Source organism: Spermophilus citellus (genome assembly GCF_964194105.1).
Source record: "Spermophilus citellus genome assembly, chromosome: 11".
Taxonomy (NCBI): Eukaryota; Metazoa; Chordata; class Mammalia; order Rodentia; family Sciuridae; genus Spermophilus; species Spermophilus citellus.
In genome coordinates this window covers 78,247,195-78,274,830 of record NC_138192.1, presented here as the reverse complement: position 1 = coordinate 78,274,830, position 27,636 = coordinate 78,247,195, and the positions used below count along the sequence as shown (strand labels likewise).

General features: G+C 38.2%; 1 protein-coding gene and 1 long non-coding RNA gene across 4 annotated transcripts in view; one reads left to right on the top strand and one right to left on the bottom strand.

The window, feature by feature from the left end:
* Nucleotides 1-3,388, top strand: part of ATF2 (activating transcription factor 2) — a 110,824-nt gene extending 107,436 nt beyond the window's left edge. For all 3 annotated transcript variants that reach the window (XM_081260666.1, XM_081260664.1, XM_081260665.1), the window contains one exon: nucleotides 825-3,388. In XM_081260666.1, the coding sequence (XP_081116792.1) occupies nucleotides 825-1,051 (227 nt within the window). In that variant the 3' untranslated portion in view covers nucleotides 1,052-3,388. The remainder of the gene's footprint in view (nucleotides 1-824) is intronic.
* The window catches only part of LOC308631251, a 930,091-nt gene that overhangs the window by 416,119 nt on the left and 486,336 nt on the right, over nucleotides 1-27,636 (bottom strand). The gene's annotated exons all lie outside the window — the stretch shown is intronic.

Sequence of the window (27,636 nt, the reverse complement as noted above, 5' to 3'; positions counted from 1 at the left end):
CAGATATTATAAATAATTTGTGTGGCATACATCAAATTTTTCACTAAATAAAATTGGTGGATTCTTTCTGCTAATATAAGGAAGATTTAAGAGATTTTTATTCAGGCATAAATATTGCTAGGTTTATTTTCATAAAAGTTTGGAATGTCCTTTCCTGAATATCTTTTCAAGCGCATTAGAGTTTTATATGGATTTTTATTTGAATCCCAATTAATTCATGCAAATATAACAGCTGGTGGCATTTAGACTAAATAGTGCTTATACTCATGTGTATGCCTTATTAGAATCAGGTGTTATAAACATCGGTATCTGCAAGATGGAAAGTCAGACAGACTATAGTTCTGGAAAATGCTGAGGGAATAATTTGAAAATATAATCAGTATATAAGATTCATTTTGTATATATATGTGGTTATAAATTCTTGTTTATCTTTTAAAAAGAATAACATGTTGTTGAACAGACTGGTTTTGTTAAATGTGCTTCTTGATAAGTATTTGTTTGTGTGTGTGAAAGGCTAGCTCCCAAACTCCTACCTAATTTTCTTTAACACTATTTAGCAAATATTTCTTCAGCTCTATTTTGTGAGGCACTGAGCACCCAGATGTTCCCATATGTATGGTTGTTTCTTCATTTGACCTGTTGCAGGTAAAATTGCCTACTTCATGACTTATAGCCATTTCTTTTCAGTTACTTAATTTGCCATACTGACTTATCTAAATATTCAGTTTTGTAAAATACTTTTTATTCTGTATGTTGACTCAGCCTAATACTTTTACATATACTTTAAGAAGGGAATGATTAATTTTTCTTTGTTTTCTGTCCAGCTGCTGATAAAGATGATAGTTCAGAAGACCTTTCGGTGCCAAGTAGTCCACATACAGAAGCTATACAGCATAGTTCTGTCAGCACATCCAATGGAGTCAGTTCAACCTCAAAGGCAGAAGCTGTAGCCACTTCAGTCCTCACCCAGATGGCAGACCAGAGTATGGAGCCTGCGCTTTCCCAGATTGTCATGGCTCCTTCCTCCCAGTCACAGCCCTCAGGAAGTTGATTAAAAACCTGCAGTACAACAGTTTTAGATACTCATTAGTGACTTCAAAGGGAAATCAAGGAAAGACCAATTTCCATTTATGCGAAATCTGTGGTTATAAATTTTTTTTTTTTACTTGAAATTAAATTTGGCTCTAAAGTTGGTGTAGCAACAGTTGATGATAAGACTGAACGACAGTTTTAAGTCTCTGGAAAGACTGATTTTGCTTTTTTATAAATATTGTTAGATTTATTAATTTTTCTGTGCTCAGTGTGTAAATTGTATTATAATTCATTGTGGTTTATTTTACTTTTAATTTGGTGGTGTTTTAATAAATGGGGGTGTTACTGAATCTCTCTTCCCACTTCCATTTCTTTTGCCCACCCCTTATCCCTCAACTGTGATGGTAGTCTTGTTATCATTTATACCAAAGTTCTGCATAGTCCCTATTGACTTTGTAATGTGAACAAAGTCATAAAGCACTAGACAAGAGAAGGGTAGAAATTTGCTTTTAATCTTTTTGCCTTTTATTTTGCACATTTTGCAAAAGGAAGAATATTGGAGAACACTGGTTTGTTTTTTTAAGTGAGAGAAAACATGATAAAAGACATACAGTGCTTTTATGTGCACACTGTTAAATCAAGTTCATTAATAATGCATTTTCTTTTTTTAAGATTTTAAGTAGACAAAAATTTTGGTATCTTCAGCATTTAAAAAATGACTATTTTTAAGTCTGAAATTCAGTGTTTTTAAACTATGTTTTGAGGCTGAAAAGTATGAAATTATATAATATACGATACAGGGTTATCAGATATTTAGTAATTTTTTTAAATTAGCTCTTGTTTTGAGGGTTTTTTTTTTTTCAGGTTTCAGGTTACAGACAGAATTTATGCATAATCAAGTATGGTATGGTTGCCAGAAAAGCCTAAAATTACTACTTAGAAAATTTACGATTGTTTACCCCCATTGTCTTGTACTTGCAAGCTAACTTGTACTTATTCTTGTGAAAGCACTGTCATCTTTTAGTAGCAAATTTTGATAACGTTTCTCGTGGAAAAAAATCAGTATCTATCTTTAGAACAATGTAATTATAATGTGGGAAATGTAAGAGAGAGAGAGAGAGAGAGAGAGAGTGTGTGTGTGTGTGTGTGTGTGTGTGTGTGTCTCAATAGTTTATGCCAGCAATCTTTGCTTGAATGTTTAATGATGCCTTCAGTGTGATGCTGGCCAATAGATGATTGCAATTTAAAATGTCATTACTGTGCAGACTTGGACAACTAACATTCCATGAAGTAGCTTGTTTCTGATGAGATGATTGTAGGTACACTTCTCATTATCCAGTCATCTGTGGGATACTGAATTTTCTAATGTGCCATTATCTATTTTTATTCTTCAGTTATGTTCAAAATACAGTACAATATTTTAAATAGACTCAATTGTTAAACAATAAAAATAAAAAAGTAGTAAATGTGTGTAAAAAAACCTTTGTAAAATAGTTATGAGTCCTACCCAGTACCAACTTCTGGCATTCAAGCAGGATTCCATTATGTAAATATCTGTAATGCATTAATAATAAGTTGTGTAGTTTGTTCTGCATCCATACTACACTACTTGCCAAAGTCTCTGTGCCATCTTCTGATGAGACTGACATTTTAAAAGCCTATATGGAATACCCTTAATAATTCAAGGGAGTATCCCACCTGCCTAAGTTTCAAACTGGGAAACATGCAAATTATACAAATGATATTTCAGGACTTCTAAGTATGAAGATAATAGGAATTTTATTGTTTGACTTATTTAAAATGAGAGCATTTTGGTTGACAATTCTACTTCAAAATTTTCTTATTTTTAACTGATGTCATAATTTTAAAGTAATCAATTTCTAATCATGATTTTGTCATAGTTTGCTAAGGAGTTGATCTCAAGGCACAAAATATGAATTATACAAGAAGGCTATTTTTTATCGTAGTTTGGATGGGTTAGGAAAAGCCTCAATTTTTCACTTTCTAAAGTCTTTCAGTGCGTTTTTCTTTCATCTTATTTATGCAAGTTAAAGTTTTTGGTAACAATTCTTGCAACTGTAAAATAAAACTACATAGATGTAAGAAGTCATGTAAACGGTTAATGAGCTTACCAAGGTTAGCAAAACTTTTCATTGTAAATCAGTCTGTACTCAGCAAATAAAAATCATTATTAGTTGTATGAACACAAATTCCATTTTGACTTCCAGGATGTCACACTACTTCTGTACCTAGCATTTTGAGTCCTTATATTTGCAATGTTACACAAACTGTACTATTTTCTTTTATGTGCAGTTTGCATGAGTAAACCGTCAAGAGAATAAATTCTATCTTTAAATTATGTTCATAATTTGCTTGTTTTTACCTGTCTTTCACAAAGTAATATCACCTAATAAGTGTTTTTTTTTTCCTTCAGGACATTTAACTACCTGAGAAGAACTGAGATTCTTTCCACTTTTCTGATAAGATTCATTCATACTTGAAGACCTTTTAACTTCAGAGTGCTCAGGCCTATTCCTTTTTTATGCATTTACCTTAAGCTCTATTCATATACTATGATCCTTTAAATTATGTCCCCAGCCTAGAACACTCCCTGAACTTTAGCCACAGACCCACCTGCTCACCACCTAACAAAACCTCATAAATTGGGGTTAGGGGTATAGCTCAGTTGGTAGAGTGCTTGCCTAGCATGCACAAGGCCCTGAGTTCGAACCCAGCACCACCACCCCCCAAAAAAAAAACATCTTAAATAGACCATATCCAACACTGAAATAACCTTCCCTCACACTAACCTCAGATATACTCCTATCACAATCTTTCATGATTCAGTTGATGGCAGTGCAGTTCTTCCAGTTGCTTAAGCCAAAACATTCTTGTCATCCTTGATGCTCCACTCTCCCAGCCCTTATTCAAGGTTTACCTTACCTTCCAAATAATACAGAATGCAACCACTTCTCACCATGTACATTGCCATCACCCTGATCTGTGCCCTCATTTGCTGTAGTTGCCTTATAAATGTTTCTTCATTTCTATTCCTGACCACCACTGCTCATCCCCAGTACAACAGCCAGAGTGATGCTTCTGTCAGGTTACAGCCCTTCTCTGCTCAGAATTCCAAGTTGTTCCTCAAGTCCTCAGAATGGCCTACAAGGCCCATCCCATTACATCTCTGATGTCATCTCCAACCACATTGTTTTGCTCAGTGAATGTTTTTAGTGCTACAAAGTGTCAGGTGGTGGTCTATGCACTTACATACCCCAGCAACCAAAACCAAAAATTGCTGCCTTCCTGAAGCTTACCTTTTACTAAAGAGGGTGTAGGAAGGAGTGGGGAAACATGATAAATAAGTCAATTGTATATGACAAGGGGTAGGAGCTAAATGAAGAAACAGTCTGTGGAAAACAGTGGAATGACGTTTTAGTCATATCAGATGGAACCAATCAAGATGCAAACAATTGCATAGCTACTAGTGTACTTAAGATAGATGTCTGATATTAGGTTTTAAAAATGTTTAACAAAGATAAACTGTGCAAGCATACCTCGTTTTATTCCAGTTTACAGATATTGCTTTTTCCCCCCACATCGAAGGTGTGTAGCATCCCTGTTTGAACAAGTCTGATCAATGCCATTTTCCAACAGCATGTACTGAAGGTTTAAACTATCATTACCATTTTTAGCAGTAATGCATTTTTAATTAAGGTATTACATTGTTTTATTATACATAATGATATTGCACACACAATAGATTATAGTGTAAACAATTTTTATGTGCACTGGGAAATCAATTTGTGTGACTCACTTTATTGCAGTGGTCTGGAACCAAACAAATACAAGGTTTGCTTGTATTTCTAGGGTTCAGCAAATAAGTGATGCATTAAAAGATCAAACTTGTATTTATTTGGACTTATTCCAGAGGACAGGAACAATCTTTTGTTTATGGCATGTGCTTACTGTTAAAAAGTAGTTTTACTAATTCTACTTCTATGAAACTACAGAGTTTGATGCCTAGTTGTGAGACTAATTATAGGAGAATCCCATTTACTCCTAGGCCTTCATCTTAGAATGCTCAAACACACTCACAAAATACCTAGAGAACACAGTTTTCAATGCAAGTACTTTTAAAATACAGACATTTAGAACAAATAATTTTAAAATCTGATCATTCTAGATTATCTTGACCACAGAATAGTTAATTTTGAGGCAAAGTTATAGAATTTCATTTGTTTGCAGTTATGAAAATGTCTTTAAATTTTAATAAATACCAATGAACTTTTCCTGTGATTTTCTAATACTTAAGTACAAATCTTTTCAGTTATTAATATGGTAGATAGAGGGTTGGGTGTTCATAAAGGCAAAGCATTAAGATCCTAGAGATCTAGGTAGTATCCTTCTATGTAGAAAACATTCTCAAAATATAAAATAAAGGCCTTTCTAAATAAACAGATAGTTCAACCATTTAAGTAAATTTTATATATATATTGCCATAGGAAAAGTTCAGTGAAATTGTTTCCAGAATGAAAGAACTTTGACATAGCAAAACGCATGTGACATTGTAACCCACAATAAGATAAACAACATGCATAGATGTATTCTTTGTAGCAATCCAAAGCACCAAATCTGTGGTTAATTGTAAAATATAAAACATGGTCACAGCAATCAAGCTAGAAAGGTTCTGTTACTTGATGATGGGCCAGTGGTTTGCATCTCTTTCCTCAAATGTTCATACTAGTCCTTCCAAAGGATTTCCACCACTATGTCATTGGTATACCCTTGTCATGGTCATGATGCCTTTCCTTGCCTCTGTTTTGCATTAGATTTCACATTTTAGGCATTTCTTGAGACAGAATTTTTTGAACAAAATAATTGCTATGGTTTGTATCACGTATGACCTCAATTTTTTTTGAAAAGTATTTCTGATCCTAATCTCATTTCTAGTTATGTGAAATAAGATTTGGCTTACTTACTTAATTTTGCAGTGAATTTGCTTTCTGTGAAAGTGCATAAAAGAGAATGTTTCCCCTAAGTGAGCTCCTTCCTTTTATTTTTGCTCAATTTTTAAAGCATGTAAATTAAGAAGAAATGCTGTTTTTCAAAGCCTGACACAAAATTTAGCAAAAAAATTATTTCATGTGGTTTATTTAGAAGAATTTAAGATAGCATTATCTATTATGAGTTTCTCGTGATGGGAGACAAATACTTTATGTGATGTTTATGAGAAATAAGAAAACTTGTCAATGCCATTATTCAAAAATAAACCCTTTGCATTATCCACTAATATCGTATTATCTTTTCTTTGATTTTTTTTTATTCAGCGATTTTTTAAATGTAATTTTAATAATGCAGCTAGTTTCTCAGACCATTTTTGGGAGGTATGCTTATTAAAATTCATTGTCAGGTTCAAATTAAATAGTACCAATTCAAATAAAATGAGTTATATGATAAAACTATCATAGCATAATTATGTGGGCAATTAAAAAATATGTTGATTTCCTCCAACGTCTCCATTCTTAGGGAAAATACCTCTTATGTTACCTCCTAATTCATTCAACTCAGCTAATGGTTTCTGAGGTGACTTTCAGCACCATGAAGCAATCTGCTGAATCATAAACAGTCACATCAGTAACATATTGCAAGAGGAGCTTTTCAGATCTTCGTGACAGTATTCAATTTAAATAAAACTGGCTGATTCTTTATGGACTAAAGTGTATTTGTGACAAGGTAATATGAGATAACATTTTGAAAATTAGATATGCTCCCATTGTCATTTTTGTTACTAACTGTCCTCTTTATATGAAGAAACTTGTATAAGTGCCTCAAAGGTAGTGAAGTCTTTTAGAAAATTACATTAGTCAATAATTTAAGAATTTGTATAAAATGGATTTGTATGCCTGCTATAAATGTCAGAAAATACATAGGCATGTATAGTTAAAAATCATTTATAACTAAAATTTTAGCATCTTGAAATTTTCTCCCAATGAATTTTTCACCAGAATTCTTAATACATAAAAAATAAATTAACTTATGGGCTGGGGATATAGCTCAGTTGGTAGAGTTCCTGCCTCTCATGCACAAGGCCCTGGGTTCAATCCCCAGCACCACCAAAAAATTAATTCACTTAGTTTTTGTTTTGTTTTGTTTTTTGCAGGTCAAAGTATGTAGCAGTATTAGTTTGCTAAATGACAGGCCATGGAAGAGAAAAATTGGGTCAATCAGTACCTGTTCATTTCTATTTTATGCTAAGCTGTTGGAAGCTGTAGAGACTAAAGTAAAAAAGACCAGGTCCCTACCTACAAGTAGAATCTATTTGAGAAGACAACATATTTGTTACAAGTCTGACAGGAAAATTATTACAGCCTAACAACCTACGTAAACAGGTTTTATAAGTAAAGTAGGAAGATAAACCATTAAATTTGGGCTTCACCTCAAATTATGGATGAAATTTGGGTAGAAAGAAAACAAACCTAAAGCCAGGCACAGTGGTGCATGCCTGTAATTCCAGCAGCTCAGGAGGCTGAGGCAAGAGGATCTTGAGTTCAAAGTCAGCCTCAGCAACTTAGCGAGGCCCTAAGCAACTCAATGAGACCCTGTCTCTAAATAAAATTTTAAAAAAGAGCTAGGGATGTGGCTCAGCAGTTAAGTGCCCCCAGGTTCAATTCCTGGTACCAAAAATAAATAAAATCTAGAGACAAAAATTTGGATATACAAATGTTCTATGTTCACAGGACAATGGGAAGACAGAAGTGTTTTAGGAGTAAGAAATGGATCTGCATTGCTAGAAAGGGCAGGATTATTCAGGGTCTGGAAAAGCTATTTAGATTAGAAAGCATGGGAATCTATGACTTTCATAAAAGAAACACAGGAAAAATGTGAAGAAACAACAGCTGGGCATGGTGGTCTTTCAGGACCTATAGAAACATTTTCAGTGCAATGATTTTAACTAATGACAATAATCTCTATAGGCTTGGGCTTTGTTTCACATCTGTGGATGGGAGAGAAATCTAGAAATCTTGGGTTTGATGGAACCACTTCCCTACCCTATGTAGTTGGCATTTTAGGTTTCAATGTGCACCAACCACATAATCTGGGAATCCATACTGAAAAATTAGTAATGTTTTGGAGGCCCAAGTATAAAATCTCTAAAAGTGAACATACCCAGTCTAGATCATGCTCAAGTGACACAGGCACAAAAATTTTATCCCATTAACAATGGCAAATGTTTTAAAAAGGTAAAAAAATTCACTACAGAGCTAGGCACAGTGGCACATGCCTATAACCCCAGGAATTCGGGATACTAAGGCAGAAGAACTACAGGTTTGAGGCCAGACTTGGCAATTTAGGCCCTATCTCAAAAAATGAAAAGGACTGGGGCTGTAGCTCAGTGTTAAAGCACCCATGAATTCAATCCCAGCACTGGGGCAAGGTGCGGCAGGGGGAGTGGAGTGAGTCCACCACAGGCCAGGAGCAGCAAATAACAAATAGGATTAGACTTCCAAGAATTTGAGCTAATAAAACAACATCCTGAAGGGAAACTAACTACGTTGAAATGATTAATGACTAAATGAAAGGATCAAAACCCTAAGAGAAGAATAAAGTACTATATTAGTCCATTTTATGCTTCTTTAACAATACCTGAGTCTGGATAACTTTAAAATGAGATTTATGTAGCTTACAGTTCTGGAGACCAGGAAATCCAAAATCAAGGGGCAGACATCTGAGGAGGGCCTTGTGTTGCCTCATAATATGGTGAAAGGTATCTCATGGTAAGAGAAAGGTAGAGAGAGAGCAAGAGGGGGCCAAAGTCATTTTTATAATAAACCTACTCTGTCAATAACAAACACATTTCTCATGATGAAGATTTTAGTCCATTTGTGAGGGCTTCACCCTCAAGACCTAATCACCTCTCAACACTGTTGTACTAGGGGTCAAGTTTCCAACAATGAACTTTGGGGCACACATAAGCAGATACATGGAATAGGGACAGAAAAATTGGAAAAATAATTAGTAAGATTTTTATAAATAAAAAGTATATGTATAGAAATGTAAAAGTGAATATGTTTCTTTAGAAACAGATAATAAGACAGTAGCCAACTCACATTAGATCTGAGAGATTGCACAGAATGTAGCAAGAAAGATAAAGGACATACACAAGAGAAGAAAGAGACAAAGGGTAGAAGAGAAGCTCCTATGTGAGCCTAACAGGAATCCCAGAAGGTATGAATTAAAAGAACAGAGGTTATATTCAAAGATAATGCCTGGACATTTTCTGCAATAGATGAAAGACATGACTTCTCACATTCATAAAGCAGTTTAAATAAAACTAATTCTTCACTTGGACCCATCACATAAATACTTTGGAACACCAAAGTCAAAGAGGAAATCTTAAAAGCAGAGAAAACATATTGTTCCACAAAGTTTTATTTAAATTGATTCATGAATGTGAGAATTCATGTCTTTCATCTATTACAGAAAATTTCCAGTCATTATCTTTGAATATAACCTCTATTCTTGTAATTCTTATCTTCTGGGATTCCTGTTAGGCTCACACAGGAGCTTCTTTCTATTTTATCTTCCTTGCTACATTCTGTTAAATTTTTATTTTTGCATATATGATGTCATAAGGACTACTGGTATCTTGTTTTCTTACAAGGTTTTTTATCTAGGTTGAGTATTAGGGTAATGTTGGCTCCATAAAAATCAATTGGGAAATGGTTCCTCTTCTGTTCTTGGAACAGTTTGTGAAAATTTTGTATTATTTCTTCCTTAAATATGAGTTGGAAAGAATTCACAGTTCTATGTGATCTCAGAAAATGGATTTACTCCTTTCCAATGGTTATTTCTCCAGTCTTGAGTAAAGTATTATAATAGCTCTAATTTATTTTCTGATATATACAAATCAGTACTCAGCCAAAGAATCAAGGAATCTCTCCTGTAGATCTTTTAAGAAACATAATCTCTAGTGCCATGTCTATCAACTCTTATATTACTTTCCCATTTCTGCTATAACAAATCACCACAAATATAGTGAATTAAAATAATACAAATTAATTCTCTTAAAGCTCTGGAGGTCATATCCAAAAATGTGTCTCATTATGCTAAAATCAAGGTGTTAGCATTCTGCCCACAACCTGTGTGGGAAGGGAATGTGTAACCCTTAAAGGTGTGGGCCAACTGCAAAATAAAAGCTTTGAAAGTAATGTTAAAAAATAAAGATGGACTGGGTCTGTAGCTCAGTGGCAGAGTGCTTCCCTAGCATGTGTGGGCACTGGATTCAATCCTCAGCACCACATATAAATAAATAAATAAAAATAAAGGTTCATCCACAACCAAAATACACACACAAAAAAAAAAAAAAAGACAAAAGACCAGGAATATATTAAAGCAGGGGCCAGACGGGTAGATAGACCTTCCTGATGGATCTGATCCTAACAAAAAGAAAAACCCGCACATGCTTTATTTATAGTGGTACAGACCAAAGGGGATCAGTAAGGAGTTTACTCAGAAAAAATATGATAAGAATGGGGAAAAACAGGTGGTTTGGTGCTTGGCAGTTTATGCTTATCTCCAGTGGCTATGTTTGAACCTGGGGCTATGAGCTAAGGCAAGGCACCAGCTCCATCTGGGCTTTCTCTAACAGGGGAATTTCATTCAGGAGTTTCCAGAAAAGCAGCTTCCCTGCCTTAATGTCTCAAACCAAATCCATAGTTCATACACACCTTCCAACATCAGCAAGTCTTTGTTCCTTCTGGAGAGTCTAGGGATGAATTCATTTTCTTGTGTGTTCAGCTTCTATAGGTTTCCTGCATTCCTTGGCTCGTGGCCCCATGCCTTCATCATCAGAGCCAGTGTCTTCAAATCCCTCTTTAAAAGACAAAGACATACATGTTCTATTACTCAGCAGTTTCACTTTGTCTAATTTTTTATACATACAGATGTGTCACATTTTTAAATAAATTTTTTAAATTCAGCAATTCTAGATAAAAACAATTTTATTAAAACTACACTGAATGTAGCTCATCGCCAGTGTTGCTTAGTGCAGTCTTCTTTTTAAAATACTATGACCAGGGGTTAGGAGTATAGCTCTGCTTGTCTATGTGAGATGCTGAGTTCAATTCCCTACATTGCCAAAGAGGGGTAGAGGAGGAGAAGCCATGACCAAATCTCTGTGTGCTACTAATCTCAAATAAGATTTGAGACTATTCATAATTTAAATATCAGTAAGTCTTTCATACCAAGAACAGATGTTGTCAAATAATTCTTGAAATAAATAGGTAGTAAATTTGTACTGTACAATGCCATTGCTAACAAGTGTTTCTTATACTCAATAAGTTTCAGAAGCTATGTTCTCCATTTGAATGAAATACAAACACTCTTTTGGACAGAGAAAAGATATTGATCCAAAATTACATCATAATCCTGAAGGACAAACCAAAATAGAACCAATTTTAGCATCTTCAAAATATACCAGAACTTCTTTTAAATACTGTATTATTCTAAATGGGATATCTCTGAGGAAAATTAGAAGAAAGGCCATAGGTAGCATTTTTTTAAAAAACGTAAGAGCTTAGGTCAGATCTACATAATAGCAAATCCATATATCATATTTCTAATCTTGATGAATAACAAGCAGATTACCCTAGCCACTAAGACATTCACTTCCAAGATACTGTATGAGAACCCAGTGAATATTATGCAAGCATTGAAATCATGACTTATTTTCTAAGACAACTATGGAAAAAGATGCACAAAATAAGATGTATAAATATAATTTAAAAGAAAAATAAAACAAGTGCTTCTGCCTTCCCAGGGATTTGATTCAATATTTAGTTTGGGAACATTGGAATTCTCTTTCTGGAAGTTTAGGAAAACTTAAGAAAAATAGCAGATGGAGTTAATGAGGAATGCAAAGGGGTTGCTGTATGTAATGATCAAAATGTTTGCATACATAGATGAGCCATAAAGCAACAAAGGAGGTATTATATGAAAAATAATAATGTCCATAATAGAGTTGTATTTGAAGGTAGATGCCCTTCGGAATTCCCTTGACCATAAAGCCAGACATTGTTGTGGGGCAGGTACTGGGAATTGAACCCAGGGGTACTCTACTGATGCCCTAGCCCTTTTTAGTTTTTACCTGTCCTTGAATTTGTAATCCTCCTGCTTCAGTCTTCTGAGTGGCTAGGATTACAGACATTTACTATGTCTTTTAATGTGCCTTACAGTCAGACAAGGAGAGGTGGCAAAGCTACAAATGAGAGGATGCTCCTGAACTCCCATAAGGCTAGAACCAGGAAAGAGTGACCCAATAACATTCCAATCACTGTACAGGCACTTAACCACATGCCTTACCAGAAATATATCTATTCCAGGTGAGAGATGGCCTTGTCTGGAATAATTCATCTTCCTAACCAGCAAATATTGAGCACCTCTCTTCCCACATCAAACATACTCTTTTGCTCTAAGGAAGAAAGAACAAAGCCCAATGAGTTACTTCATGTCTTAGTCAGTTTTGTTGCTACAACAGAATACCTTACAAGAAAATAAGTTGACTTGTCTCATGATTGTGGTAGCAGGAAAATCCAAACAGCATAGTACTGATGTCTTCCCCTTGTCTGCATCACAACATGGCACAGAAGTAAAAGGGTGAAAGTAGCATGCAAACAGACCAAGGGGAAGTGCCAGACTTGCTTTCTCTCAACCCACTTTGAAGGTAGCCCACAAGTCCCACAAGAATAAGAACTGGCTCCTAAGAGTACCAATCACTCTTAAAAACCCCAGTACCTCTCCAAGGTACTACCTCCAAATCCTACCATATTGAGGATCAAGTCTCAACATGATTTGATAGGGACAAATCACATTCAACCCATGACACTGCATCTAGTTCAATCTGATGAGGAAGACTAAAGACACCTCTCTATCAATGCTGGACACGACCCATTGTAACCTACTGATACACAAACTAATGGGCATGTTATCTTCCCACTATACCATCACATATCAAGGTCAGGAAAACTACAATAGAAACTTCCCTTCTGATAAAGGACTGTTGGGGGACACACAGCAATTATTTGTCAGTAGCAGGTATAAAATCTGATGGGTCAGGCATTGGGAGAGTCCTCTTTTCTGCAATTGAGATTTCCATTGATCAGACCTGATTCCACTCATTGGTGAGTCTACCACGCGGCCTGCGCAGTGGTTTCATTAATGAGGTTCTAGGCATAAAGTTAGTTAGAAGAGATCGAAATAAAACACACAAACTCAGTTACCTTATTTATATTGCTAGGTCCGAGACGGCTCACCTCTCTGGTTCCCACCTCTAGCCGCCCAGCAGGGCAGCGAGGATTACTCAGGGCTAGCAGGAGAGAGAGAGAGTGAACACGCCGGGGAGTAGCTTTTTATTGGGGAACAAGAGATTCAGGGGAGAATTCCATCCAATGAAGGTTGAGGGGGGGCTGCACTCCAAGGTCAGGGTCAGTGATTGGGTCCCCAGGGTCAGTGGTCAGGCACACCCCCACACGGATGGGCTCTCTCATCAGGAAAGGGTCAGGAAAGCTTCGACACAGCCAAAGTGCCTCAGGCCCTTAACGGGAGTCACCCAATCACATGTTAGAATGGCTTCCCACAGGTGAGATTCCTCTTTCTTTGTGGCCTTTCTGGTGGTCTTCCATGTTTCTTACCCTCCTTAGCTACACTTATGATGGGGATTTTGCCCTTGTGGAGGACCTCAAGTCTTCACAGCCTACTTCCTGTCTATGCAAGTTTGGGGGCCAAGGACTATTGGTTTGTTAAAGGCTTATAGTTTCTTCTGCAATGTACCTTTCTCAAGATCTCAAGGATTTATAACCTATTTGTTTCAAATCAGTTCATAAGCCAGGAGGTATGCCAACATTCATTCTTAGACACGTCTCTCCAAACATATCAGGTCAGGTTTAGTACATTAGAGTCTCACTCCTGGGACTCTTTCTCTCTAATCAATGACAGCTTGAAGTCATCAGACTTAAATGAGAAGATTTAATTCTTTGCTGCAGGGTTTTGTCTTGGTTGGCTTTTGGCATTCAAATCTTAATGTCTACTATAATTTGGATCTGAAATGTCCCCCAAAGGCCCATATGTGAAAGGCCTGGTCCCCAACCTATGTTACTGTTGGGAGATTGTGGAACCTTTAAAAGATGGGGCTAGTAGGGGGCTCTCCAAGGTAGATATTGGGTTCCTAGTCACTTCCTGTCTTTCCCTTTTACATCCTGGCCACTTGGTAAATGGCTCCCTCTGCTGCCATGATATACTGCCTCACCACAAGCCCAAAAGTGACAGGGCCAATTGATCAATTGATCATGGACTGAAACTTCTGAAACCATGAGCCAGATATCCTTCTTCCTTTTTTTTTTTCCTTATCTTAGGTATTTTGTTACTATGATGGACAGCTGACTAATCCAATGTCTCTGTTATTCCTCTAGTTTAGTAGCAGTTGGCTTCTCTAACCCTGCTACTCTAGTCCCCTCAGAATAAGAGAAGCTGCTTCCCTGAGTCTCACACTTCAGAGGGTTCCTTTATCACTCCAGATCTGGTGCTCCGTACTTATACAACATAACCCTGACACTGACACTAGTAACTTATACCATCCAGGCCTCCGGGAAATACCTTTCTACATCGGTTTCACGTGCCATCAAAAGGAAAAGTGACTGCATGAACTTCAACCCATGAAGTTTTGTGGGCTGTGTCACTGCCAAGGTCAGAGATGAACACAAGTAGTTCAGAAAGATTCGAGTCGTGGCAGTGTCTGGACAAGAAAACATATGTTAACTTGTGAAATCTTTTCTCTTCACGTAAATGCATCAGATCCTTGCACAGCTAAGTATCATTTCCCAGTTAAGTCAAATGTCCATTTTCTTCTTTTGCTGTTCCAATTTGTAGTATTGTCAAAAAACTCACTTGGTGCCTGAGAAATATTTTGCAATACTACCAATTCATTTTACTCTTAAAGTTGGATACTTCAGCTGTAGTTGCATGAATGAAGCAATACCAACTCCCTTAATATTGGCAACTAGATGGACATTGAACCCTAGATTGTAATAAAAATTAAAAATGTTAATAAGATGTATGTAATTAAAATTTCAAAATAATATTTAATATAATTTTATTTTACCTTTCCATAGATTATTTTAAAATGCAAAAAAATGTTCTTTAGAAATTTAATTTTTTTTATTTTTCACTTATTAAATTTACATTTTGATGAAAATATGTTTACATTGGTATGTTTTGAGTAATTACTTAGTTTTAAATCTATATCACTACTATGAAGAGAACAGAATTATATAAAAATTGTTATAGCATAATTAGTGATTTGTTGAAATGAAGGCAAGAATGTATATCAAATATCATAAAATTTGTGTTAATTTTTTCTTACTCATGTAAGAAATGTATTAGTCCATTAAAATAACATCCAAAATATATGTAATAGTTATTAAACATAGTCATCTTTGTAGGGTTAGGGTTGTGTCTCAGTGGTAGAGCGCTCTCTTAGCATGTGCAAAGCCCAGGGTTTGATCCTCAGCATCACATAAAAATAAATAAATAAAATAAAGGTATTGTGTCCAACTATAACTAAAAAATAAATATTTTTTAAAAACCACAAGCTTTATAGAAATATAGTCATCTTTGATATTTTGCTGATTCTTTTTTTAATTTTTTTTTGTAATTGTAGACAGACAGAATGTCTTTATTTTATTTGTTTTTATGTGGTGCTCAGGATTGAACCCAGTGTTTCACACATGCTAGGCAAATGCTCTGCCACTGAGCCCCAGCCCCAGCCCTGATTCTTAATCATAAAAAATATAGTTTTTATATGGTTTAACGTTTTGTCATTATAGAAATACATTTGTCAAAGTAGAAGGGTAGAACATACTTTAATAGTTTGTTAGTGTGGTTTATAACATTTAAATATTGAGAAAATGGTATACAGGCCACCTTTCGTATTCCAACCCTAGACCTCACAGTCATCTGGACAAGCCTACCTAAAAGGCCTCAGAGTCCTAGATGTTCCTGTGCTCCTTCCTATTTGCACACAATGTGACTAATGCTTCTTTTGAATATTGCTTGTCCTTATCCTAAGGTGGTGGAGGCAGAAGGGAGAGAAAAGAGAACTCTTTAGGGTCTCAAACCAGCCATTCAGTGCTCTAGCCCAGAGGTCCCGAATGTCATTTCTATACACAACTAAGAACTGGTCGTATAACTTTCCGTGAACACAAAGGGATCAGAGAATGCTTACTCAGTACAGTTGTTATACTGTTTCCCCATCTTATAATTTGAGTTTGGGTAAACAGGGTCACATGGTTACACAGTCAACAGAATCAGAAGCTGAACACAGGCAGCTTGGGGGAGAGGCTGTCCTCTATGCTATACAAACCCTCCAGGAATGTGAAGAAATCTTGGAAAGTGCTCTAAACATGTGCCAGACATGAAATCAGCTTCAAGTTGATCTTAAGCAGTCCTCATGGACACAAGAAACCCAAGTGAGCATGTAAGAGTAAAGTTGGCAGTGTTCTGACTCAAGAACTCCATACCCATTCAAATGATCCTTTATATGTTAGCACAAACATTACTGAGGAGATGAAAATCCACATGGCTCTGGAGATTCATTTCCTCACCTCTGAGCAAGACACTCATTCAGAAGGTCTACGTTAGCTAAGTAGAAGAGGAAATAGATACCAGATGCTGAGCTCGGGAAGCATTTTATTTCTTCATCATTGTCCTAAGCTAGGAAGCCTCACATTTTAACCGCTATGTGAGATCACTCCTCCTTGGAATAATGAGAGCTAAGGGCACAGCGCCCTGTCCTACTACTCTTAAGTTTTTCTCAATAAAATAATTTTAATTCTACATTACATAGCACTGGTGCATATGTACCCATTCACTACAATACACATTTTGAACACCCAGGAGCTCATACGATATGCCACAAGTATATCTTTTCTTAAGAGAGCTGGGGTTATAGCTCAGTGAGAAAGCACTTGCTTAACATGGGCGAGACACTGGGTTCGATCCTCAGCACCATATAAAAAACAAATAAATAAAAAATAAAAAAGGTTAACTTCTTGGGCTGGGGTTGCTGCTCAGTGGTGGAGCACTTGCCTAGCACATGTGAGGCACTGGGTTTGATCCTCAGCACCACATAAAAGAATAAATAAAGGTACTGTGTCCATCTACAACTAAAAATATGTTTTTAAAAATAAAGGATAACTTCTTTAAAAACAAAACCAAAAAGCCCACAGACAAAAAGCCCGAGGAAGGAAAATGAATCAGAATAAATAACTCAGGAGTCAGGAAGATACCAGAACAAATGTGAAAAATAAAACCGGTTAAATGTATAGTTAAGTCTGAGTAATTATTATTACAGGACTTTACTTGTGAGTTTAAATGGAACTGTTTAAAGAAGTCTTAAAATGGGATGGACATAAAGTTTAAAAATTAATGATCTGAAACAAAAGCTCAAGATGGTTTCAACAAACCTTGAAAGATATGGTGTGGTGTGGGGGGAGGGTGAAATCATACTAAAATTCTTACTCTGTTCTGAAGACCGGTGGCTGTCCCCAGCATGCATTCTTCCTTTCTTGAAATAGCAGAGTTTTTAGTGGCTCGTGGCCACCCAGCTACCAACATGTGGCATGTGGGTAGGGTCCATGCAGGAAAACAAACAATGCAGAATATCTTAATATGGGAAGTTAGTTTAATAGATGTTTGAAGACTGAAAAACCAAAGGAGGAATGTTGACATAAAACATCAGAAGTTATATGCTAGAGGTAGCTACAATTCCTGGGGCTGGGGGAACAAAGAGAAAGAAGTTACAGAACCAAGAGGCTCAGAGGAAGGATCTGACTGAGCAGCAACTCAGACTTCTAAGAAGAGGGCGATGAGCCTGGTTCTCTAAGTGCTAAAAGAAGTTGGAGACAAGTACCAACTGGTGCTACTAGGGAAATGAAAGGTATAACCAGCAAATATAGAAGAAGGAAGTCCCTGCTTTCCTTCTCCTACCTTCCAGTTTCCCTCTAGTGCCCTCTGTTGGTGGAAATGATAACAAAGTCAACTGATAGAGGAGAAATGTGGTTTGTAGAGCCCCAATCTCAGCATCAGAATCCAGCATAGTCTGATGTGGTGACACATGCCTGTAATCCTGGCGACTTGAGAGGCTGAGGCAAGAAGAAAAAAAGTTTGAGGCCAGCTGAGCCAACTTAGCAAGACCCTGTCTCAAAATAATAAGTAAAAAGGGCTGGGGATGTGGCTCAGTGGTATAGCATTCCTAGGTTCGATTCCCAGTAACAACAGCAAAAAAAAAAAAAAAAAAAAAAAAAAGTAGAAAGGTGAAAAAGCATGGGAGAAACAATCACTTAATAATTGACACAACCACATTTCCCAGCCTCGCTGTCACTGGTACCCACAGGGCTCATAACCTAGTGGTCTTCTTTATTGCCAGCCCATAGGATTTAGGAGTACCTCTCCCCTAGCTGTCTCGATGCTTCAAATCCCAGCCTAGCTGTGTCCAACCCTTATCTGTCACTCACTCCAACCCAGAACCTCGTTTTGAGCACCCAGACTGAACTGTTCCCAGGATGACCAGCAGTGGATATAGCCCTTTCCAGGGAAAACACATTCCCCTTACAAAGGCCCATTGAATGAATAACGTGGAATTCTTGAGATGTGTTCTTAAGGAAATAGTATTCAAATCATCATCTCTTTACAAAAGATGCATATAAAACAAAAAGAAAGTTGAAATACGAAAAAAGATACCCTAGGAAAATGCAATGTAATAAAATTGGGGGTTTGAGCAATATTAATATCAGGAAAAGTAGCATAACCTAAGATAGTAAATGAGGCAAAAATACATATATTACCAGAGTAAAAATTGATTTAAAAATATAATTATAACTGCATATCACTAAAACATCTTGTAAGAAAGTGAAACAGATAAACTGGATCCCAAGACTTAAATTCTTGGAGACGGAAAAAATAATTAGACTTAGCTTGTCACATAACACAATTTCAATTCAACTTTTGATGATTCAAACATTAAAGTAACCCAGATTTTGAGGAACATGTTAGTAATTATTAGATGGTTATGGAAGCCTTGAAAGCCTTTGTCAGGGGAACAGATTTTCCCTTGAGACCTGAGCATTCCCACTGCCAGTCAGTCTGGGAACAATTTAGTCTAGTTCCCACTCCACCCTGCCCCGCAAAAGGCTTTGGGTTGGGGTAAGTGACAGACAAATGTCACACACAGGTAGGCTGGGATTTCAGGCATGGAGACCCCTGGGGATGAGCTACTCCTAGCTCCAGTGGGCTGAGAGTGAGGAAGGCCACCAGTTTATGAGTCTTGGAAGGGCTGACTATAAAGGTAAGGTTATTCCTGTTATTGGGTTTGTTGTTGTTGAGGAGTTGCTTGGTCAGGATCTGAATTGTTCTTGCTTTTGATTTTTGTGTTGTTTTTTTTTTTTCCTATATGGTACTCTCTTCCTACCTTCACACCTACCCCCTTTATCCCAGGACCTTCAGGAAGGTCTCATTAGGTCTTTTCTAATGTTCCCCCCTGACTTCAGCTCCCACTGAGGACAAAGTGGGTACAGGGAGGGCAGCCACATCCTGAGAACAGAGCCCATCACCAGGAGGCTGTGGAGTCAGGGACACTCAGAGGGGTTTTTGTGGCTCTTAACTCCCACATCTATCTCCTCATGCTCTCTTTGGACTCAGGAACCAGCTAGGTGGTCAGGTCTGCCGTCTCTAAGGTTGCCTGACCAAAGAGCCTCCTGGGGTAGGCCTTACTACCAGTCCACCTAATGCCCCAGGAAGGGGCCCAAGTTCAAGTGCCCACAGCTCAGAGGTTAAGGTTTCCTTCTACAGCCAGTTAGTTCTTTGTTCATCTTTTAAGAGGTGGTATTGGTGTTGGTACTTTATCATTGACTTAGAAGAGCTCTTTATACAACACGTCTGTGGATACACAGGAGGAAAAGTCTCCACAAAGCTGTGGTCTCATCAAGGAAGCCCTGGAGACAAAAGTTTCCTGCTCAGAGTCTTGGCTTGTTTCTCACCAGCTGCTCCCAACCTGTCCACCCCTCTAGCTTCTGCGGGTGGGATGGGTGGAGATAGGTAAGGAGTTAGTGTCCATGTGGAGTGCAGTAGGTGATTTTGTGACTTTGCTGATTCTAACGGAATTCCTAAGGTTTCCCAAGGGCCAGAAGATGAGACAGTTTTGTCTCATGGGATCCAAGAAGGGACTGGGTGAAGTCGACTGAACTCTCAGGACTACTCCAATCAGCAACGGTAGGAACTGGAGAGTTGGGTGGCTGGAGATGACAGAGGAGGGAGCTCACTTGATAGAGAAACAGGCTTTCAGAGACAACAAAGATGACTGTTGTCCAGGCGGGATGCTTGGGTCCCTGGCTTGTGTCATCCCCACATGTCAGCTAAGTCATTGACCATCATAAAATGTTGAATGCGTTCAGAATTCTTCAGAAAAAAAAAGAGAAGGGGTGGAGCTTCTGGGTTTGGTCCCCAGCTGAACCAAGAAGATCTAGACTTTGTAGCAGCAAAAAGAAACAGGAGAATGTAGTGGGTGGAATTAGTGAAGGATTTTGAACTCACCCCGATCCTGAAACATTTCAGGCCAAATTTCACCAAGATTTCTGGAGGAGCATAGAAGCCCTGAGAAATGAGTAGCCATATATCTTGCAATGGCCTGCAAATTAGCTTAATGCCTGGGTCACTGGGACCCAGAAAAAAGATTACACACTTAAATTAACGAGTCCACCCTTTTTGTTCTGCTTCTTTTGCTTATGTCCACTTCCCTTCTGCTTTCTACCATGAGTTGAAGCAGCGTGAGGCCCTCACCAGAGGCAGCTACCAGATTTTGGGCTTCCCAGCCTCCAGAATCTTGAGCCAAAATAAACATCTTTCCTTTATAAATTACCTGTTCTCAGGTATTCTGTTACAGCAACAGAAAAGGGACTAAAACAGTAGCAGAATTAGGGTTCAAAACCAGGTTGAAAGGAGGTCTTTGGGTTAATTTGTAAAATCCTGTTTTGCAAAGGCATGATGGTACACTCCTGTGATCCCAGATGCTTGAGAGGCGGAGGCAAGAGAATAGAAAGTTAGAGGCCAGTCAAGCAATTTAGTGAGACCCTGTCTCAAAGGAAAAAAAAAAAAAAAATCAAAAAGAACTGGGGATATAGCTCAGTGGTAGAGTACTTGATCACCATGTGCAAGGTCCTGGGTTCAATCCCCAATACTGCCAAAAATAAAAAATACAAATAAATTCTATCTTATACCTGTAATAAGATAAAACTTTCATTTTATTAAAATAATTGTTGGATTAACTGAGAGTGCTTTCCTAAGTGATCCATAATTGGGCAATTTGGTTTTTAATGAAGGACTTTTAATAATGAACTTGCAGAAGACTTAACATATCTAGCCTAGGAATGATAGAAACTATTAAGAGATAAAGTCTATTGAGTATCTTTGTTTCTAAAAAATAATTGTATTTTTGAAAACATGAAATTAGTATTTGAAAGAATTATAAATTCAGGCTGGGATTGTGGCTCAGTGGTAGAGTGCTCGCCTAGCATGCACGAGGCACTGGGTTCCGTCCTCAGCAACACATAAATGTAAAATAAAGATATTGTGTCCACCTAAAACTTAAGAATAAATATTTAAAAAAGAATTATAAATTCAAAATGATTTCTCAAGCAGGTGAATATTCATACTTCTGTCTTATGTGACACTTGTTTCCTGAATCATACCATTTCCCTGATATTTTTGAAGGGACAACAAACAAACAAACAAAACAAAATCCACTCATTTCCCTTTCACTAGCAGACAAACAGTACATGGTGTAACAATCATTCTATGTTTTCATTTATACTGTAACTGCTCTAGAAAATTGGAACTAGCCAGAAAATAAATGTTAGGACCAAAATGCACTGATAGCTTTTACTTTTCAATATATTCCTTTTTGAAATAGAAATCAGAGGACAATTTTACTGTTGAGTTTATTGAACATAACACCACCTAGTGGTAGTTGAAAATTCTTTAACCATGAAGAGCACATTCATTTCTTTTAGAAATTCTGGAACCAATTCACTCTCAGTTTATCTTACCAAGCCACCATGCTTTAATATCAAAATATTAGAGGACTTTGGGTTGTTTAGTTTGTTGGTTTGGTGTTTCGCCTATCATTGTAAATAGCTGGGCAGTTGAAATCCTGAGCACGGTTTATAACCAATGGGAGGGGATATATATATATATATATATAGGCTCTTGAAGGCCCCCAAAAATATTCTTCCCGAATTTCAAATTTCTTATTTTTGGAATCAAAATATTATGATAATTTGCTTTATTTGGTATATCCTGAAGTCCCTCAGAGCCCTTCTCTGTACAGCCCCAGTAGTCGCCGCCACTCTTCTCAAACCTTTATCCTTGTTTCCATCTCCTGCAGGAGATGGTTCTGTTTATTACCTCACAGAAAAAAGATAAGTGACCATACGGATCTCACTCAACTTTCCACCACTAAATCTGTACACTAACTTATAAGCAGACCCAATTCATCTCCTCCCCTCTGGTAAGGATAGGAGAAGTGTCTTCTTCTGTTGAAGCTAGAGCCTAGTGCTTCCATATAAGTCTGGGCACCCCTCCTCAGCCCTCATCAGGATATTGCACCACCTACCAACTCCAGGTCCCTCCACCCACCACCTTTCCTCCCTACTGACTCATTTCTAACGTGGCTATATCTCCTATCTTAGAAGTAGACAAACCTCAAACTTATTCATGGTTCCCTCTAGCTTTAGCCCTATTGTCCCTCTTAACAGCCAATCTTCTTTAAAACACTTGTCTGCACTTGCTGTCCCCAATTCTGTCATTCATTCCTTAACCCAACAGAATCTGTGCTCTGAAGGATTCTCTGCAGCATTTTTCCAAGAGTGTCTGTCTGTTCTTTACTGAAGTGATTCTGTCCCTTTTCTTTTGATCCACACTCTTCTGGATTCCCCTACTGCTCTCGCCTCCTTTGAAGTTTCTCTGCTTGCCCTTTAAATGTTGGTATGCACTGGAGATGGCCTTCAACTCTGGTACATTCTTCTTGGATATTTAATTCCCCCTCCCCTTACTGGGTTGTCTGAAAGAGTCTACATGCTATTAGTGATTGCCACGTGTACAATCACCTCATTGTTATTCAAAATATTTACATTCTTTTAACGGTTTATTTATACTCTACCTTATTGCAAAATGGAATCTGTGTGCCTTCAAAACCAAGAACTATGAGTTCTGTGTTACCCTGAACACTTTATATGAATTATCTCATTTAATCTTCACGAGATCACAAAGCAGGTTCTACTGAATTTTTTTTTCTATTTTGTAAATGAAAACTGAGTTCCTGAACAAATAAATAATTCTCTCCAGGTTACATAATTGGAAAGTAACAGAGCTATGGTTCCAAAATGGGGTAATACTTTGATTAAATTATGTACTATTGATTTCATTACTCTATTCTCCCCACCCGGATCATCAAGCAGTAATAGTTTTCTAGGTGAATGACCCTCAGAGGAATGTTGGAAACAGTCTAGAACAAAGAAGTTATTGCTCAACTTTGACTTTCAAAGCAGACATTTTGAAGCCCATGGTAGGAACAAAAAAAAAAAAAAAAAAACGGTAATGAGAAGCTGACTTTCTACTGCAAGAATGAAGCCTTTAAATGAGACAGAGTTTTTACTGTGTCTCCGAACACTGAGAAATAAGCTGGAAATTAATCATAGAGAAATGAGGCACTGAGAAGAGAAACTGCAGATGTGACATGCAGGTTATACCTTCTGGCTGTGGGGAGCTTGCAGAGTTTTGGGTGAATGTATATTGGATACTCATGAAGGCCTGTTCCTTGCCCGCCTCACTGGGGCCAACATTCTAATGCAAGAGCTGACGATGCCTAGCAGATAGATTTGAAGAAAGAATCACATGGGTTGTTTCCTCTTTCCCAGTTTATGGGCAGGCCAGGACGTGGTGAGAAGATTGCAAACCTCCTGTATTTGGGAGATCCCCTGTATTTGGGATGGTGTCGGAACATCATGAGCCCAGGAGGCAGATCTGCAGTGGAGAAAAGCACTGTTGAGTTTGGACAGGCCCAGGACAGCTTCATTGAAGCCAAGACTCTCCAGAATGAGAAAGAGTGTGGGTCAGAGACCCTGCACTCCACAGGAGGGGCACAGAAGTGCTGATTTAGGAGCCTGCAAGACCCGTATGGTCAGGACATTGGGGCCTCAGGGAATCTGGAGCTCATAACCTGATACTTGGACAAGATCCACCAAGAGCAGCACAGAGATCCATGTACAGTGATCAGAGGCCAGATGACTCCAGTCCATCTGGGAAAAGTCCATCAAGGGAAAGACCTTGGGGGATTCCAGCAAGGATGAGATGACCAACTTGGGGGCTGGGCCATCCTTTCCCCATTGCTATTATATTATTTGAGATTCCCTTTCAGTCAGAATGTCACTTGGGAAGAAAAGCAGGTGGGAAATAGAGCAAATCCTATGGAAGATGGAACTCTTGTGCCAAAGAAACGTCGTAAACAGCAGAGACCAGCACTTAGGAGTTTAGGAAAGAAGGAATTAAGACACCAGGCATGGAAATGACAAGCCATCGGAAAGTCTCCAATGTCACATGTCTTCTTGAGCCATTTTTGTCTTTCTGCTTTGTCCCTTGGAGTGACCGACCAGTCACCATAATCCTGTAGCCAACTGTCCTGAGCATATTTGGAATGGGACCCTCACCACTGCTGTTCGTTATGTTCTTGTCTTTTCCTCATTTTACCCCTTGTTTGGAGACTGACGGTAAGAATACATTTTGGGGAGTAAGCAAGTAAAGAAATAAGTTTGTTTCCAAGAAAAATAGAAAGTAAATACTTTTCAGGTACTAAGAAGTAAAGTTAGTCTCATTAAATTTGGGACGTTGGTTGTGAGAGTTCGTCTTTGCTGCTCATTTCTAGGTATAATCAATCAACTCAGGGTTAAAGTAGGACTAATCCTTGTCTGAGAGCCCATTGAGTAGTTCTGCCCTAAAATACAAAGTTCCTCATCCAGCGTATGTTTCAGGGTATTTTTATGTAGTTTTGCATCAATAGAAGTAAACCATGTGCGTGCCTCATGTTCCGAAGTTTCTGGTTGATAAGAACAGTGCAGACACCGGCAGCCTGAGCTTGTGGTAAGGCTGAGACCCCCCCCCCCCCAGGCTGTCGGCCCACACTGCAGGCCTGCCCCTGGCATCCCCTCCCTTCTCCTTGTTCATTCAGGCCTGACTTTGTTCAAGAATCAGGCCTTGTGTACTTCAGGGAACCTAACTAAGCCTATCATTGTCATCCCCACCCCTTTGCGGGGAATTATTAGTTTAGTCATGGGCTAAAATAAATTCTGCCCAATGATACATAAAGCGACAGCTGTCAGGGGTTCCTGGGAGAGTTCTGGAACAGTTGTCTGCATTTGTTTGCTGGGGCTGCTGGGAGGCTGAAGCAATAGAAGTTTCTTGTCTCACAGTTCTGGAGTCTGGAAGTCTGACATCAGGGTGTTTGCAGGGTTGGTTCTTTCTGAGGGCTGTGAAGGAATGATCAGTTCTAGGCTTTTCTCTTTGCCTTGTAGATGGCTATCTTCGGGTTCACATGGTATTCTCCCTCTATGCATGACTGTGTCCCAATTTTCCCATTTAGGGACCAACCCCACTGAATTAGAACCACTCCTAATGATCTCATTTTAACTTAATTACCTCTGTAAAGATTCCATCCCCAAATAAGACTACATTCTGAAGGACTGAGAGTTAGGACTTCAATATATGGACTTAAGGGAGGGAGACACAATTCAACCCATAACTATATCTGTTCCAGCCTTTGGACCAGGTTGAGTCTGAATGTACCAGGTTGCCCTGCCTTTTTTTTTAAAATGTCCCTGAGCAAGACATGGAGGTATCTCCTGTCTCTCTGACCCAAAAGTGTAGTCTGATAACAGGGAGACTTACCATCATTCTGAACTTAGACTATCCTTCCAAGACCAGACTGTGGGCAATCAGCATCCAAAATTGCCTATTTGGAACCTCTGTGTTCAAGCATAGCTTCTCTAATCACTCTAACCACAGGGGAACCCCTTACTTATTTCCTATCAGAGTCTCTCCTCCTTTACCCTCTCTATCTTCTCTATTCAAATAAGGTGTCATGGTGTCGTCACTTTGGTCACCTCTTTCCACAATTCTAAGTACCTGATTAAATTTTTACTTAGCAGAACCTGCTCACTTCATTGTATTTGCCCGCCCACATCCTTGTACCTGAAGGGTACAACCAGAGGATTCTCATGGAAAGAAGGTTGGCGCTCCTGTGACATCATGAACACCAATTTAGCTGGCCACTTAAAACCATCTTTTGGCCTTCTTCCTATAATTATTCAAATCATTCCTATCCTCTCTTTGCATAAACAGAAGTCTTCCACATGCGTCCCTGTTTAGCTACCATCCTATTTACTCTGCCCCTGCTTAGGCAAGCAATTTTAAAGTGATTTACTCTCTTCCATTCTCCTCTTTTCCACGCATGAACCCACCCTGAGTCTGGCTGTAACCCACACCCTTTCACTGAATCTGCCATTGCCAAGATTTCCTACAGCCTTTGTGTTGTCAAATCTAATGAACATTTTCCCTTCTTTATTGCCCTCGGCATACGGGAATATTCCATACCACTGGCCTTTCCTTCTCGGACAATCTCTTCTTTTGACTCTAGGTCACTGAAATCCCCTGGTTTTACTTCTGCTCCTTTAGCCTCCTTGATTGCTTAAATTCTTGTATTTCCAAAGTCACTGCTGTAAGCTCTTTCTTTCCACCACTTGCGGTGGTACACACCTGTAATCTCAGTGGTTGGGAGGCTGAGACAGAAGAATCACAAGTTCAAAAACTGCCTCAGCAACTTAGTGAGACTGTCTTAAAATTAAAAAAAAAAAAAAAAGGCTGGGGATGTGGCTCAGTGGCTTAGCATCTCCTGGGTTCAATCCCTGGTAAAAAAAAAAAAAAGAACTAAACTCCTTCCTTCCAAATCTAGACACCCTGTAAATGATGATTCTCACTCCAATTGATCCTGCTATATCTGTAGCCCGATGATTCCTGCATCTTGATTCCTATCCTAGATCTCTCTCCTGAGCTCCAGACTCAGGTGCTGCTGCCTGATGAATATCGCCACTTGAGTATTGTCCTGTTCATCAACTGAACCCCTCATAAAACCTGCTCCTCCTCTGTTTCTCCTATCCCCTGGGAGTAATGACTCTGGTGGCAGACTATTTAAGCTGGTGGCCCAATTCCACTGGAAGATACTTCGACAAGTTAATTAATTTCTTTGTGTTTTAGTCCCCAAATTTCTAAAATGTGAATAATAATACTTCCTCTATCAGGGAATTGTGGTGAGTTTAAATGGGAGAATACACCTAAAAATCTAAGAATAGTTCCTGGCATATATTATATTCTCAGTAAGTTTTATTGTTGATATAATTGACTAAGTAAGATTCCTAGGACTCAACGTTGATTTTCATATCTAATAAA